The sequence below is a fragment of the Entelurus aequoreus genome, linkage group LG02, assembly GCF_033978785.1.
Source record: "Entelurus aequoreus isolate RoL-2023_Sb linkage group LG02, RoL_Eaeq_v1.1, whole genome shotgun sequence".
NCBI classification, from domain to species: Eukaryota; Metazoa; Chordata; class Actinopteri; order Syngnathiformes; family Syngnathidae; genus Entelurus; species Entelurus aequoreus.
The window spans coordinates 13,950,178-13,966,598 of record NC_084732.1 but is presented as its reverse complement, the minus strand read 5'-3'; the positions used below and the strand labels follow the sequence as shown (position 1 = coordinate 13,966,598).

General features: G+C 41.4%; 1 protein-coding gene and 7 non-coding genes across 8 annotated transcripts in view; 7 read left to right on the top strand and 1 right to left on the bottom strand.

Moving 5' to 3' along the window:
• The window catches only part of LOC133641816 (mucin-2-like), a 92,720-nt gene that overhangs the window by 37,281 nt on the left and 39,018 nt on the right, over positions 1-16,421 (bottom strand). The window contains exons 9-19 of the mRNA XM_062035856.1: positions 12,609-12,747; positions 12,429-12,539; positions 12,251-12,320; positions 9,234-9,371; positions 7,415-7,579; positions 7,245-7,339; positions 7,051-7,177; positions 6,709-6,961; positions 6,567-6,616; positions 2,296-2,402; positions 1-24 (exon numbers count right to left, since the gene is read on the bottom strand). The exon at positions 1-24 is cut by the window's left edge and continues 128 nt beyond it. Of these exons, the coding sequence (XP_061891840.1) occupies positions 1-24; positions 2,296-2,402; positions 6,567-6,616; positions 6,709-6,961; positions 7,051-7,177; positions 7,245-7,339; positions 7,415-7,579; positions 9,234-9,371; positions 12,251-12,320; positions 12,429-12,539; positions 12,609-12,747 (1,279 nt within the window). The remainder of the gene's footprint in view (positions 25-2,295; positions 2,403-6,566; positions 6,617-6,708; positions 6,962-7,050; positions 7,178-7,244; positions 7,340-7,414; positions 7,580-9,233; positions 9,372-12,250; positions 12,321-12,428; positions 12,540-12,608; positions 12,748-16,421) is intronic.
• Positions 14,083-14,156, top strand: trnat-agu (transfer RNA threonine (anticodon AGU)). The gene has a single exon. It is a non-coding gene; the product is annotated as a tRNA-Thr (tRNA).
• On the top strand, positions 14,225-14,298 carry trnat-agu (transfer RNA threonine (anticodon AGU)). The gene has a single exon. It is a non-coding gene; the product is annotated as a tRNA-Thr (tRNA).
• trnat-agu (transfer RNA threonine (anticodon AGU)) lies at positions 14,661-14,734 on the top strand. Its single transcript has one exon. It is a non-coding gene; the product is annotated as a tRNA-Thr (tRNA).
• Positions 14,984-15,057, top strand: trnat-agu (transfer RNA threonine (anticodon AGU)). Its single transcript has one exon. It is a non-coding gene; the product is annotated as a tRNA-Thr (tRNA).
• On the top strand, positions 15,450-15,523 carry trnat-agu (transfer RNA threonine (anticodon AGU)). Its single transcript has one exon. It is a non-coding gene; the product is annotated as a tRNA-Thr (tRNA).
• Positions 15,864-15,937, top strand: trnat-ugu (transfer RNA threonine (anticodon UGU)). Its single transcript has one exon. It is a non-coding gene; the product is annotated as a tRNA-Thr (tRNA).
• trnat-agu (transfer RNA threonine (anticodon AGU)) lies at positions 16,303-16,376 on the top strand. Its single transcript has one exon. It is a non-coding gene; the product is annotated as a tRNA-Thr (tRNA).

The following is a 16,421-nucleotide window of genomic DNA, read 5'->3' as shown; positions in this document are numbered from 1 at the left end:
GCCTGATGTGCAGCCACTGCTGATCTGTTGTATGCAAGCAAGGAAGGAGGTCAGCTTGTCTCCCCTGCTGTGTGTGTGTGTGTGTGTGTGTGTTCTTGTATTTCTACCCTTCTTGAGACACCAACAAGGAAACATACCTTCCATATGAGGAGCGGTGAACAAGTTAGGACTGAAATCATTGGTCCCAATAGGGACAAACCATCCATCCATCCATCCGTTAACCATTGCATCTAATAGAGAACGTCTCATTTGCACCCCTGGTGGTGAAATCTATCATAATTAGGGTGGTCCCAAAAAGGAGGTTCCTAGGAAAACGGTTCATTTAGGACTGCATTGTGCCGAGTGTGAAATTTGGTGGAGGAGGAATTATGGTGTGGGGTTGTTTTTCAGGAGTTGGGCTTGGCCCCTTAGTTCCAGTGAAAGGAACTTTGAATGCTCCAGAATACCAAAACATTTTGGACAATTCCATGCTAGCAACCTTGTGGGCACAGTTTGGAGCGGGCCCCTTCCTCTTCCAACATGACTGTGCACCAGTGCACAAAGCAAGGTCCATAAAGACATGGATGACAGAGTCTGGTGTCGATGAACTTGACTGGCCTGCACAGAGTCCTGACCTGAACCCGATAGTACACCTTTGGGATGAATTAAAACGGAGACTGAGAGCCAGGCCTTCTCGACCAACATCGGTGTGTGACCCACCAATGGAAGAATGGTCGAAAATTCCTATAAACACACTCGGCAACCTTGTGGACAGCCTTTCCAGAAGAGTTGAAGCTGTAATAGCTGCAAAAGGTGGACCGACATCATATTGAACCCTATGGGTTAGGAATGGGATGGCACTTCAAGTTCATATGTGAGTGAAGGCAGGTGGCCAAACACTTTTGGCAATATAATGTATGTATACAGAGATATACTATATATTAGCGTCCCTTCACTGGCTCCCTGTGCGTTACCGAATCAATTTTATACTCCTTTTATTTGTTTTTAAATGTCTAAACAACCTCGCGCCAACATATCTCTCCGACCTTCTTCAGCCTTACTGCCCCACCCAATCCCTAAGATCAGCCGATCAGCTGCTACAGACGGTCCCAGACACAAGGCTGAAGCTTAGAGGTGACAGAGCTTTCGCCGCTGCAGCTCCCAAGCTCTGGAACGACCTACCTCTTAGTGTTAGACAAGCCTCCTCTCTTCCTGTTTTAAATCTCTCTTAAAAACATACTTTTATTCCATGGCTTTTAACACTGAGTGATATCCATCCTGCAATGGCGCCCCATAATACACCTGCTGTGAACCTGTTTTTATGTTTTATTTTTTTATTTATTTTTTTATCGTGTTCTGTTTGTGTTGTGTTGTGTTTGCTGAGTTCTCGTATTATCTTTTAACCTGCCCATTGTACAGAACTTTGGCTACCCCTGTGGTAAATTTTAAATGTCCATCCATCCATCCATCTTCTTCCGCTTATCTGAAGTCGGGTCGCGGGGGCAGCAGCCTAAGCAGGGAAACCCAGACTTCCCTCTCCCCAGCCACTTCGTCCAGCTCTTCCCGGGGGATCCCGAGGCGTTCCCAGGCCAGCCGGGAGACATAGTCTTCCCAACGTGTCCTGGGTCTTCCCCGTGGCCTCCTACCGGTCGGACGTGCCCTAAACACCTCCCTAGGGAGGCGTTCGGGTGGCATCCTGACCAGATGCCCGAACCACCTCAACTGGCTCCTCTCGATGTGGAGGAGCAGCGACTTTACTTTGAGCTCCTCCCGGATGGCAGAGCTTCTCACCCTATCTCTAAGGGAGAGACCCACCACCCGGCGGAGGAAACTCATTTCGGCCGCTTGTACCCGTGATCTTGTCCTTTCGGTCATAACCCAAAGCTCATGACCATAGGTGAGGATGGGAACGTAGATCGACCGGTAAATTGAGAGCTTTGCCTTCCGGCTCAGCTCCTTCTTCACCACAACGGATCGATACAGCGTCCGCATTACTGAAGACGCCGCACCGATCCGCCTGATCGAAAATTTTAAATGTGCTTTATAAATAAAATTGATTTGATTTGATACTATAATAACTTGAAGTAAATAATGAAGATTAAAAAACAATTACAAAAAATTCACAAAAATTGTTTTTTTACTAAAAGCTTACCTTTGTTATATTTGCATAGTATGTATATATTATTAATGTTGTTAATACAAATCTTTATATATCTAGAAAGGGCGGTCCTAAAGAGGTAGGCATTATTCGGAGGTTTCAAGAAGGTAAAAAATACAACAATGTGTGTGTGTGTGTGTGTGTGTGCGCACACTTACACAGGCCATGTCCACAGTGCTGCAGCTCTTCTCACACTCGGCGCCAGTGGCTCCAGGCTGAGCAGTGGCGCAGTTAAAGTAGACCTTGGGGGCCACACAATCCTCTGCTGTAAGCCAAGGTAAGCAGAGAACCTTTTTAAGGCTAACTAAATATTCATTTAATATCAATATTACCCTCAGAGGTGGGTAGGAACACGTAACATTTACTCCATTACATTTTTGATGACTTTTAATTCAACATACTTTTTAACGTTTACTTAGAGTATCTTTGTGAAGAAGGAATGCTACTTTTACTCAATTCCATTGAGTTTCATTCCAATCGCTACATTTGTTTATATCATCAATATTTCTATTAATAATCTATTATATAATGTTTGCAAATACATATTAATTTGGCCCGTTAGAGAGACTCCTTCTAGCGTTTGTCTGTCCTGTAGTGGTTTCTCCAAACTCTCTTTCACCAAACCAATGTAAGCGCGAGTGACCTTTGACTCCTTTACACCAATCAAACGGGGCCTGGCAGTCACATGACCGCATTCAAACTACACACTGTAAAAAACAGGTGTCGAACTCAAAGCCCGGGCCACATTATTTTGTATGGCCCACGAAATGGTAATAATATAATTGTTCTTTTTATTTTGACATTCAAAAATTACATGAACTAAATGCTTATCTTTATATACATATCGTTTAAAATTTAATATTATCTATAGTGCAACAAAATGTTGTATCCATCCATCCATCCATTTTCTACCACTTGTCCCGTTATATATATATTTTTTTTTAAAATAAGTACTTGAATATGAGCTTGACTTATGATTTCAAAGCAAGTTATAAAATTGTGCACTGTAAAAATGGTAATAATCCATAAAATTCTGGCAACTTTTTAACAAAAAATTAACAACTTTGTAATACACCATAAAATCAACAACTCTAGATTTAACTGTAAAAAAGAGTGGTACTGTTTTTCCATTCCAAACGGTGCGGCTTCATAACTTACCAAAGTCGTACTAAAAACATTTTGATAGATTTTTGAGCGCCGTGTGTAATGTTCTATATTTTCAATGGAACATATAAGATGTTGGTGTTGTTTACTTGAGTCAAGTTGCAGTCTACACGTATCTCTTATGTGTGACTGCCATCTGCTGGTCACACTTATCATTTCACCATGTACCAAATAAAATAGCTTCGAGGTCGGTAGGCACAACCAAAATGATTCCGTACATTAGGCGCATCGAGTTATAAGGCGCACTGTCCATTTTTGAGAAAATGAAAGGATTTTAAGTGCGTCTTATAGTCTGAAAAATACGGTAACTTGGCTGTTTACATTAAGGAGTTTTGTGATTTTTAAACCGTGGCTGCACCACAGGGCTAGTGTCACTGTGTGTGGGTGTTGCCAAGGTGGCTACAAATGAGGACAGTTCAGCTAGGTATTGCTATTTTGCCTTTGTTATGTAATAGAAAGTTGATCCATCATTGCCTTGTTATGTTTGTTCATACACAGTACTGTATAGCGCTTTATATTGTGTTCCAAGTGGACAAACTTTAGTAACTTTTTATTTATATTTACTAGGGGTGTAACGGTACGTGTATTTGTATTGAACCGTTTCGGTACGGGGGTTTCGGTTCGGTGCGGAGGTGTACCGAACGAGTTTCCACACGGACATATTAAGTAGCGTACTGCACGTTGTGTTAACAATACTCAAAATGTCGGACATTTGAGGCATTTAAGAAACTCCGCCCGGACAGCCCCGCAAAAGAGGACATGTCCGGTGAAAAGAGGACGTATGGTCAGTCTTTCGTAGCCCGGTCACTGAGTTTCTTAAATGCCTCAAATGTCCGGCATTTTGAGTTATGGTTGCGTGTATTTTCAATGTACGTTCAGGGTTAAGAAGGGGTTAAAAACAAAAACAAATTGTGCACGCAGCAGCATTGGTGAGGGAGGGGCAGAGACAGAGAGAGCGAGGGAGTTATGATAAACGCGCATGCGTCGCCAGGCTCTGCTTTTTATCCATTGATTAATCAGATTTAATTTTTTATTATCTATAGCAGGGGTGTCAAAAGTGTGCCCCGGAGGCCATTTGCGGCCCACAGCTAATGTTTTAAAGTCCCATGGCACATTCTAAAAATACTTTTAAAATAAACAAAAACATAACAAAAGTGAAATAAAAAAGCTTAAAGTGTACGTCGTGGTCGCCTAGCTTCGCTGGTAGCGTTCCCTCCAAGGCAGAAGACAAGCAGGAGCGGCGTGCAGGTAAGATTAAGGTCTTTAATTATTTTAAGGCGGGATCAAAAATACAAACTGAGGACGCTAACAAGCGTGGAGCTAAACAAAACCAAAATGTCACCAAGGGTGAAAAAACGAGGAAAGCAAAACTGTACAAAAGTCACTAGAGCAAGAAGGAAAAAACCGGGAGAACGTAACTGTTGCCTATTGCAAAACATTGACCCAGCAACTATTGCTGGGTGACAGGAAACTATAAAGGGGAAAGATTAACCAAAACACCTGGTGGGAACACTAATTGCTAGACCAGGGGTAGAGAACCTATGGCTCTCGAGCCAGATGTGGCTCTTTTGATGACTGCACCTGGCTCTCAGATAAATCTTAGCTGACATTGCTTAACACGATAAGTAATGAATAATTCATCCAACGCCCTTGATGCGAATCCCTTAGGGGTGATGGACGGCTGGGCAGTGCCTGAAGAGCTGCAGCCTGACACCGTAGCCCCCACTCCCTCCCCTCTGTTGCAAGTCTCGAGTTGTATGTCGTAATACGTATATGTGCTTCGGTCTGGAGCTGAGACTTACCTACCTACCTACCTAATTACGCTGGTAATCAGTGTCAAAATATAAAACATTCTCATGCACTTATATCCATCCATCCGTTTTCTACCGCACCTGTTCAAGAAGTCGCATTAATGGTAAGAAGTATTTTATCTATTTTTGGTTAGCTTCAGAATAACAATGTTATTACAAATAATAAGAGACCTATTATACTCTAAAACTGTTGGTCTTACTAAAAAATGCACGCATTTAGTTACATTCAGTGTTAAAAAATATTATATGGCTCTCACGGAAATACATTTTAAAATATTTGGCTTTCATGGCTCTCTCAGCCAAAAAGGTTCCCGACCCCTGTGCTAGACTAAGACAGGTGAGGAGAATCAGTGCCCATGGAAACCAACAGAAAACAGGGAAAGAGGGTGCACCCAGGAAACAGACTAAAACTACCAAACATAAATCATGCCATGATAATTGCCCGGGTAACGGATCATGACATAAAGGTTGAATGTAATTTAGAAAAAGTTGCAATGTTGACTGATAAAACAAAGCTGTTTTTTTTTTCTTTCAAACTGTCATTGCTCAAAACATAATATTGAATCAAAATCAATGTTATTATGAATTATTGACCTATCCGAGGTTCCGATTACTTCACATCAAATATTAAACTAAGAAAAATATTTTTGGTGGAAGATTTTGCAAATTTGGTAAATAAATAACCAAAAAATGAACACTACCGTTCAAAAGTTTGGGGTCACCCAAAACATTTTGTGGAATAGCCTTCATTTCTAAGAACAAGAATAGACTGTCGAGTTTCAGATGAAAGTTCTCTTTTTCTGGCCATTTTGAGCGTTTAATTGACCCCACAAATGTGATGCTCCAGAAACTCAATCTGCTCAAAGGAAGGTCAGTTTTGTAGCTTCTGTAACGAGCTAAACTGTTTTCAGATGTGTGAACATGATTGCACAAGGGTTTTCTAATCATCAATTAGCCTTCTGAGCCAATGAGCAAACACATTGTACCATTAGAACACTGGAGTGATAGTTGCTGGAAATGGGCCTCTATACACCTATGTAGATATTGCACCAAAAACCACACATTTGCAGCTAGAATAGTCATTTACCACATTAGCAATGTATAGAGTGTATTTCTTAAAAGTTAAGACTAGTTTAAAGTTATCTTCATTGAAAAGTACAGTGCTTTTCCTTCGACAATAAGGACATTTCTATGTGACCCCAAACTTTTGAACGGTAGTGTATATTTTGTTGTTTTCTTACTGTACCGAAAATGAACCGAACCGTGACCACTAAACCGAGGTACGTACCGAACCGAAATGTTTGTGTACCGTTACACCCCTAGCATTTACATTGTTTCTTGTGGAGACATTTGCTTCAATCAACTTTCCTATTTACGCACCCGGTTCAAGAACCAACTAAGTTTGTAAATCGATGTTTCACTGTACTAACAACCACTGGTAAAAAGAGACGTACACAGTGTCGGCACTCCTCCAGGGCAGCTGAGTTCGCCATGTCTGCAGATGCTGAGACAGAAAGACACAAGATTCTTAACCTATTGACATTTTGCAGCTCTTTAAGAACGAGATAGTTAATGCAATTTAGAAAATGTTTGTACCATGTACATCCTTCGCTGACGATCGCTTGGCCGTGCGTAATGACGCTGTCTTTGACGTAACAGGGACAGGCGTCGGGGGACACGCACTGTCCTCGCTCGTCCATGTAGCTTCCTTCCGCGCAGCCGCAGCCGTCCACCGCCGTGAAGCCGGCCTGGCACGAGTAGTCCGGCTGGCTGCGGGAGCGGCAGGTGCGAGCGCAGCTGGTCATGTTGTATCGGTACACCGTGCCCGCCGGACATGACGAGAACCGGCCTGGTTTGGAGACAGGAGGAGAATTTGAGGGGGTGAAGATGGCGTTCGTACCAGCGGAAAGTCGCGTGTCGTCAGTGACATGGCCTGACCACATGCGGTGGTCCTCCACTCGCTGATCTGGATCCCGGCCGCTGAGCAGGCGTACACGTAGGCGGACACGGCGGCACACATGCACTGCTCAGTGTCGTCACAGTTGCAGGTGTCATAGATGCAGTTCTGCGAGGACACGCCATCGTCATCAGATGCAGTTAGTGCCTTCAAAGCGAGGGACTAAGTCACTCACGTCTTTGAAGGCGTCGGGGCTGACGACAGAGTGGCAGGTGGCGAAGGCTGAGCTGGGATCGGTTAGCTTGGAGCACCAGTAGTGAGCGTAGCTCTCTGAGAAGCAACAAACATTGAGATTTTGAAAATTAACATCAGCTGGCGTGACCCCGGCGTGCGCGCTTGGCGGACCTTTGCTGATGCCGTGACTGCAGGGGTGTCCGAAGCGGGTGTTGACGTCCGGGCAGCCGGCTGTGGTTTTCCATGTGTTGGCGAAGGCGGCAGCTGTGCCCTCTACTAGACCGCTTATCACGCGGAAGTCGTCGCTCATGATGTTGTTGAAGTTGCCACACAATCCTACACACACACACATGCACACACATTATTGTATTTGTTACCTTCTTGGGGGGGTAAAATAAAATATTCAGTCCAAGGCTGGACTCCCGGGGAGGGGGTCCAGACTGAGACCAGGAAAAAAAAAACACAATAGCCATAGCACACACAAACAAGTTACAAAGAATACACAAGACTTGCAACAGAGTCAATTTGAAAAATCCCTCCTTTTTGGGACCACCCTAATTTTGATAGATTTGACCACCAGGGGTGCAAATGAGACATTTTCTATTAGATGCAATGATTTTCCGTATTGGGACCATGATCTCGGTCCTAAGTTGTTCTCATATGGAAGGTACTTTTACTTGTTGATGTCTCAAGAAGGGTATAAATACAAGAACATACACACACACACACACACACACACACACACACACACATTCTAGTATTTTTACCTTCTTGAGACCTCCGAATAATGCCTACCTCTTTAGGACCACCCTTTCTAGATATATAAAGATTTGTGTTTACAACATTAATAATATATACATACTATTTAAATGTAAAAAAGCTTGTTGTGAAAAATGAGTTGGAATTTTAAGAGGGTCACAGTTTCACAAGAAAAATGTAAGACTTTTGGCAGGATTATAATAAAAGTCGTGATTTTACTCAACGCAAGTCAAAATATTACAAGAAAAACTGAACATTTGTGCAAAATCATGATAAAAGTCGGAATGCTACTCGATAACAGTCGCAGTTTTACAAGACAAGCTTGAAATGTTGGCAATTTTACGAAAAGAGTCGTAATTTTACGCGACAAAAGTCACAATTTTATAAGAAAACTAACATTTTGGCAATATTATAATAATAATCTGAATTTTTACTTGGCAAAAGTATGACAAAAGTCATAATTTTATTTAAAAAATGTCACTATTTTACAAGAACAACAAAAAAATTGGCAATATTGTGATAAAAGTCAGAATTTTATATGACAAATGTCACCATTTTGCATTAAAAAGTAATAATTTTACATAAAAAGTAATAATTTTACGAGAAAATATGTCAATATTGCAGAAACAGAAAGAATACGAGAAATTGTTCCCAATTTTATAAGAAAGAAGTCTGCTTTTAGTAAAATTTTAATTTTTTTTAATTTTTTGTTTGTAATTGGTTTTTAATCTTCATTCTTTACTTCAAGTTGTTACAGTATGTCTCTATACACATATTTATTTTCCATCCATCCATCCATTTTTTATTGTTTTTTATTAACTTTGGCCAAAGGGGGCGCATTTCAATTTCTTACACACACTTGTTATTACATATGTTGACCAGAGGGGGAGCACTTTGAATTTTTACACACACTTGTTATTTCATATGTTGACCAGAGGGGAAGCACTTTTAAAACTGACAAACAGTCAATTTGAAAAATCCCTCCTTTTTGGGACCACCCTAATTTTGATAGATTCCACCACCAGGGGTGCAAATGAGACATTCTCTATTAGATGCAATGGTTTTCCGTATTGGGACCATGATTTATGTCCTAACTTGTTCACCGGTCCTCATAAGGAAGGTACTTTTTCTTGTTGATGTCTCAAGAAGGGTAGAAATACAAGAACACACACACATACGCTGCTGAAAACATAAAAAAAAAAAAAAAGGTGTAACATGTTTCTGAATTTACCTGAGGTGCTTCCTTTCAATGAGGTGGGGGCTGACAGGAAGACCTGCATTAGCGGGGTCAGTTGGACCGCCAGCTTCAGGCCAAGCTTGGTGCTGATGAAGATGTAGAAGGAGGATGGCTGGAAGATGCTAATCTCGGCTGTGGCATGAAAGCAGCACACAAAGTTCTTGAAATTTTAAGAAAATATATCAATCATACAATTAAACTGTGTTGGCAATGCTCCTTGTGGTAGGAGATGGTATGACCGGTGGGAGGAATAACAGTTGTATGTAGGGATGGGTAGCTTGGTACCTTGGTACCTTGGATCTTTGGGCACCACACAATTCGATTTGACTCGATTCATGGGGGTAACGATTCAATTGAGAATGGATTCTTGATTCAAAATGATTCTTGACTCAAAATCTATATATTTTTTTTATGTTCTATGATTAACTACATTCCTCCATAAATTAGATAAACAGCTGTGATACATTTCTATATTACTTAGAAAACTGGTTTTGTTGAATACAATTCTTCCCAAACATTTAATAAAGTTTAATACAAATAAGACAACAAGAGAAGTATCCAACACTTCTCTTTTCTTAAGTAAATCTGTACAGCAGATATGAGCACCTACATCAACTATATGATTTACCTGAGTGGCTGTACAGGACAGATTAAAAAACAATGACATTAAATTAAATAAAAAACAATTATATAAAGTAGCAGGCCATGTAAACTGATGTGGCAGGTCATGTAAAATGATGGGGCAGGTCATGTAAAATGATATGGCAGGTCATGTAAAATGATGTGGCAGGCCATGTAAAATGATGTGGCAGGTCGTGTAAAATCAAGTAGCAGGTCATGTAAAAGGGTGTGGTAGGGCATGTAAAATAAAGTGGCAGGTCATGTAAAATAAAGTGGCAGATCATGTAAAATAAAGTGGCAGGTCATGTAAAATAAAGTGGCAGGTCATGTAAAATTAAGTGGCAGGCCATGTAAAATGATGTGGCAGGCCATGTAAAATGATGTGGCAGGCCATGTAAAATGATGTGGCAGGCCATGTAAAATGTTGTGGCAGGCCATGTAAAATGATGTGGCAGGCCATGTAAAATGATACGGCAGGCCATATAAAATAAGGTGGCAGGTCATGTGAAATAAAGTGGCAGGTCATGTGAAATAAAACGGCAGGTCATGTAAAATAATGTGGCAGGTCATATAAAATGATGTGGCAGGCCATGTAAAATGATACGGCAGGCCATATAAAATAAAGTGGCAGGTCATGTGAAATAAAGTGGCAGGTCATGTGAAATAAAGTGGCAGGTCATGTGAAATAATGCGGCAGGTCATGTGAAATAATGCGCCAGGTCATGTGAAAAAAAGTGGCAGGTCATGTAAAATAATGTGGCAGGTTATTTAAAATAACGTGGCAGGTCATGTAAAATAACGTGGCAGGTCATGTAAATTAAAGTGGCAGGTCATGTAAAATGATGTGGCAGGCCATGTAAAATCAAGTGGCAGGCCATGTAAAATAAAGTGGCAGGTCATGTGAAATAAAGCGGCAGGTCATGTGAAATAAATTGGCAGGTCATGTAAAATAAAGTGGCAGGTTATTTAAAATAAAGTGGCAGGTCATGTAAAATAATGTGGCAGGTCATGTAAATTAAAGTGTCAGGTCATGTAAAATGATGTGGCAGGCCATGTAAAATAAAGGGGCAGGTCATGTAAAATGATGTGGCAGGCCATGTAAAATGATGTGGCAGGTCATATTAAATGATGTGGCAGGTCATATTAAATGATGTGGCAGGCCATGTAAAATGATGTGGCAGGTCGTGTAAAATCAAGTAGCAGGTCATGTAAAATGATGTGGCAGGCCATATAAAATGATGCGGCAGGCCATATAAAATAAAGTGGCAGGTCATGTGAAATAAAGTGGCAGGTCATGTGAAATAAAGCGGCAGGTCATGTGAAATAAAGTGGCAGGTCATGTAAAATAATGTGGCAGGTTATTTAAAATAAAGTGTCAGGTCATGTAAAATAAAGTGGCAGGTCATGTAAATTAAAGTGGCAGGTCATGTAAAATGATGTGGCAGGCCATGTAAAATCAAGTGGCAGGCCATGTAAAATAAAGTGGCAGGTCATGTGAAATAAAGCGGCAGGTCATGTGAAATAAATTGGCAGGTCATGTAAAATAAAGTGGCAGGTTATTTAAAATAAAGTGGCAGGTCATGTAAAATAATGTGGCAGGTCATGTAAATTAAAGTGTCAGGTCATGTAAAATGATGTGGCAGGCCATGTAAAATAAAGGGGCAGGTCATGTAAAATGATGGGGCAGGTCATGTAAAATGACGTGGCAGGTCATATTAAATGATGTGGCAGGTCATATTAAATGATGTGGCAGGCCATGTAAAATGATGTGGCAGGTCGTGTAAAATCAAGTAGCAGGTCATGTAAAAAGATTTGGCAGGTCATGTAAAATAAAGTGGCAGGTCATGTAAAATAAAGTGGCAGATCATGTAAAATAAAGTGGCAGGTCATGTGAAATAAAGTGGCAGGTCATGTAAAATAAAGTGGCAGGTCATGTGAAATAAAGTGGCAGGTCATGTAAAATAAATTGGCAGGTCATGTAAAATGATGTGGCAGGTCATGTAAAATGATGTGGCAGGCCATGTAAAATCAAGTGGCAGGTCATGTAAAATCAAGTGGCAGGTCATGTAAAATGATGTGGCAGGGCATGTAAAATAAAGTGGCAGGTCATGTAAAATGATGTGGCAGGTCATGTAAAATGATGTGGCAGGCCGTGTAAAATAAAGTGTCAGGCCATGTAAACCAAAGTGGCAGGCCATGTGAATCAAAGTAGCAAGTCATATAAAATAAAGTGGCAGGCCGCATAAATCAAAGTGGCAGGTCGGGTAAAATGATGTGGCAGATGTAAAATGAAGTGGCACATGTCTATTAGAGTATTAGAATGAAGCCCACAAAGTATTAGACTTTTTGACTGAACCCCACAAAGTATTTGAGTATTTGTGCAAACTCACATGTGAAGAGAGGCAGCTGAGACAGGATGTGGTTGACAAAGACTTGTCCAGAAGCATGAATTTTAACCACCTGTCCACGGGCAGAAAGCGTCAAAGAGTCAAGGTGTGTTCGTCGGCATGGCAACGAGTACAGCGACAGGACAGTCAGCACAGGTGATGGCCGCTGGGAGAAACGTACCAGAGACTTGCTGTTCAAGGCCAGCGTCACTGCTCTGAGGCAGGTTTGACTGTCGGTCAGACCACACTGGGCGAGGTCCACCAGCACCGTGTACAAGGACCCGCTACTCTGCTGTAAAAAGTGCACATTGTCAAGTCACATTGGTCCTCCGTGCCGCTCCCTCCTGTGCGCTAACGCTACCTTGGCCAAGACGTAGGTGCAGTCCCCGTGGAAGGTGTACACTTTGTCATCAAAGGTGCTGATGTGGGCCCCGCCCTCCAGGGAGCAGCTCCCGGGACAGTTGTCCTCCGTGCACTTCCAGTGACCACTCTCACACACACTGGGATGGAACACACAACAGTGTTAGTTTGTTTTAAAATTTCCTATAAAGCACATTCTTAAAGGTTCTTAAGGTTTTTGACCTCGGGGCCCAAATTTTCCAATACGGACGAGCCTGGGCGCACTCAAATATAAACACTAAATTAGCAAACTTACTTTGGATTTTAACTGTATTCAATAATAATATCTGTGGAGGGAGGTGTGGCCAGCGCGCCTGCAGGAGCAAAGGTCACCGCCTCTGTCTATGGTGCTGAGGACGAGCACCATCGAATAGGGTCGGGGCATGGGCTGACGGCGAGACACAGCTGGCAGGTGATTAGATTTCACAGGTGGTACGTGTTAATCTAATCATCTGTTTTCTTGAACAGTAAGCGGCCGGGAGCAGGAGGGGAGGAAGGATACGGACGTGGCTGAAAAGTCGCGTCCTGCTGGAGAGAAAACTTGTGATAGAATCTATGTACATTAAAACTTTGTTCAACTTTGCACGCCTGGCTCCTGTTAAGTGTATGTCAGTAGGACCGCTAGGAAGCGACTTCCAAAATATCTAACTTACTTACAGTTCAGCAGGATAAACCTTGTCAAATGATATGAAAGCATGTGTTCATCACAAAGAATATAATCAAGGATTAGGTCAGGTTAATTACAAAAATAAATACTAATCAAATACACTGCAAAAGAAGGGACTCAAAAAAATGATAAATAAATAGATTTACATACAATTGCACCATGCGAAAATAAATACATTTTAACTAAATTAATAATAAATATATTCCTTAAATAAATAGTCAATAAAATTAAAGAAAACAGCTTCACCACTTTTGTCATCATTTTTGCGCCACAGAAACTTCTCTATGACATTAGCTCCAGAGTTCATCTGTTTGTTTGTTGTTGCCATTACTGCCACAAGTGGTGGAAAGGTGTATTACAACTGAGCACAAGAACAAGCAGCAGGCCCATACAAAATTTCCGCCAAAATTTTTTCTGGTTTTAAAACATTGCCTAAACGTTTGATAAAGCGTTTAGGGGTTACCACAGTTTAGCCCCGGAACAGATTGATATCTAAACTAGAAAATTCCATCTCAGGGGAAATTGCGTATGAATCCTGAAAAGCTGAAGCCGAACTGAAATGAAACTGTTAGCACGCGAGACCAGATTGCGCCAGGTAACAAAAAATACAACAGTTAGCATAGTACCAAAATTTTGACTGAAGTGTACAACCTCAAAAATATCGAACTAATTAAATTTGGAGATTTTTCCCTTTTCATGTTGCTTTTTAATAGCTGTGAATCTGCTTAAATACCACACATTTTTACAGAATTTATTGTCAATCTCAGGTGGTGCTGTGGCTTAGTTGGTTAAAGTGCCTGTCTAGTATACAGGAGATTCTGGGTTCAAATCCCAGTGGTTCCTTTTGAGGTGAAAGTAGTTCAGTGCGTAGAAGTTTTAGAATTAATCTATTCAACAGCACATGTTCAAGTGGTGCTGTGGCTTAGTTGGTTAAAGCACCTGTCTAGTAAACAGGAGATCCTGGCTTCAAATCCCAGCAGTACCTTTTAAGGCACTGCTGGGATCACAGATATTCTTGTCCAACTGCAGGTTCAGGCCAACCACACCGAACATTGACACAGGAGTACAGTTTCAGAAGTTGCACAAGTGGTGCTGAGGCTTAGTTGGTTAAAGCACCTGCCACGCAATCCTGGGTCACAAACCCAGCATTACCTTTTGGGCAGCACTAATTGGTATGCAAGGACAAGTTCCACTCTCTACCGATCAAACTTATAAAAACATATTAAATGTGCCTTTTCATGTGGCTTTGGAATATCTGTGAGTCTGCATAAATGCAACTTATTTGGGTGTTCCAATGCAAATTTCCCCTTACAGATTTAATTGTCTAGTATCTACATTATAAAACTTGGTGCTGTGGCTTAGTTGGTTAAAGCATCTGTCTAGTAAACAGGAGATCCTGGGTTCAAATCCCAGCAGTGCCTTGTAGGGCAGCACAAACTCTGTATGCAAAGACAAATCCCACTGTCTACCAATCGAACTAATTAAGTTTGGAGATTTTTCCTTTTCCATTTTGCTTTCTAATAGCTGTGAATCTGCTTAAATACCACTTCTGTTTCTACATTGCACATAGTTACAGATTTGATTGTCAATCAAATCTGCAAATTTTCACAGATTTGATTGTCAATCTCATAAGTTTTAGAATGAATCTAGGCAACAGAAGCATTGCAAGCAGTGCTGTGGCTTAGTTGGTTAAAGTGCCTGTCTAGTAAACAGGAGATCCTGGGTTCAAATCCCAGCAGTGCCCTTTAGGGCAGCACAAACTCTGTATGCAAAGACAAATTCCACTGTCTACTAATCGAACTAATGCAATTTGGAGATGGTTGCTTTCGAATAGGTGTGAATCTGCTTAAATAACACTTCTGCTGCTACATTGCACATTTTTGCAGATTTGATTGGCAATCTCAGGTGACGCTGTGGCTTAGTTGGTTAAAGCGCCTGTCTAGTAAACAGGAGAGCCTGGGTTTAAATCCGAGCAGTGCCTTTTAGGGCAGCACAAACTGTATGCAAAGACAAATCCCACTGTATACCAATTGAACTAATGACATTTGGAGATGTTTGCCTTTCCATGTTGCTTTTGAATAGCTGTGAATCTGCTTAAATACCACATTTTTGCAGATTTGATTGGCAATCTCAGGTGACGCTGTGGCTTAGTTGGTTAAAGTGCCTGTCTAGTAAACAGGAGATGCTGGGTTCAAATCCCAGCAGTGCCTTTTAGGGCAGCACAAACTCTGTATGCAAAGACAAATTCCACTGTCTACTAATCAAACTAATGAAATTTGGAGATGGTTGCTTTCGAATATCTGTGAATCTGCTTGAATAACACTTCTGGTGCTACATTGCAAAGTTTTACAGATTTGATTGTCAATCAGATCTGCAAATCTTTACAGTTTTGATTGTCAATCTCAGGTGGTGCTGAGGCTTAGTTGGTTAAAGTGCCTGTTTAGTATACATGATATTCTAGGTTCAAATCCCAGTGGTTCCTTTTGAGGTGAAACTAGCTCAGTGCGTGGAAGTTTTAGAATTAATCTATTCAACAGAAGTCTTGCAAGCGGCGCTGTGGCTTAGTTGGTTAAAGCGCCTGTCTTGTAAACAGGAGATCCTGGGTTCAAATCCCAGCAGTGCCTTTTAGGGCAGCACAAACTGTATGCATAGACAAATCCCACGGTCTACCAATTGAACTAATGACATTTGGAGATGTTTGCCTTTTCGTGTTGCTTTCAAATAGCTGTGATTCCGCTTACATACCACTTCTGGTGCTACATTGCAAACTTTTACAGATTTGATAGTCAATCAGATCTGCAAATTTTTACAGTTTTGATTGTCACTCTCAGGTTGTGCTGAGGCTTAGTTGGTTAAAGCACCTGTCTAGTAAACAGGAGATCTTGGGTTCAAATCCCAGCAGTGCCTTGGATATTCTTGTCCAACTGCAGGCTCAGGCCAACCACACCGAATATTGACGCAGGAGTACAGTTTCAGTAGATGCACAAGTGGTGCTGAAGCTTAATTGGTTAAAGCGCCTGTCTAGTAAACAGGAGGTCCTGGGTTCAAATCCCAGCAGTGCCTTGTAGGGCAGCACAAACTCTGTATGCAAAGACAAATCCCACTGTC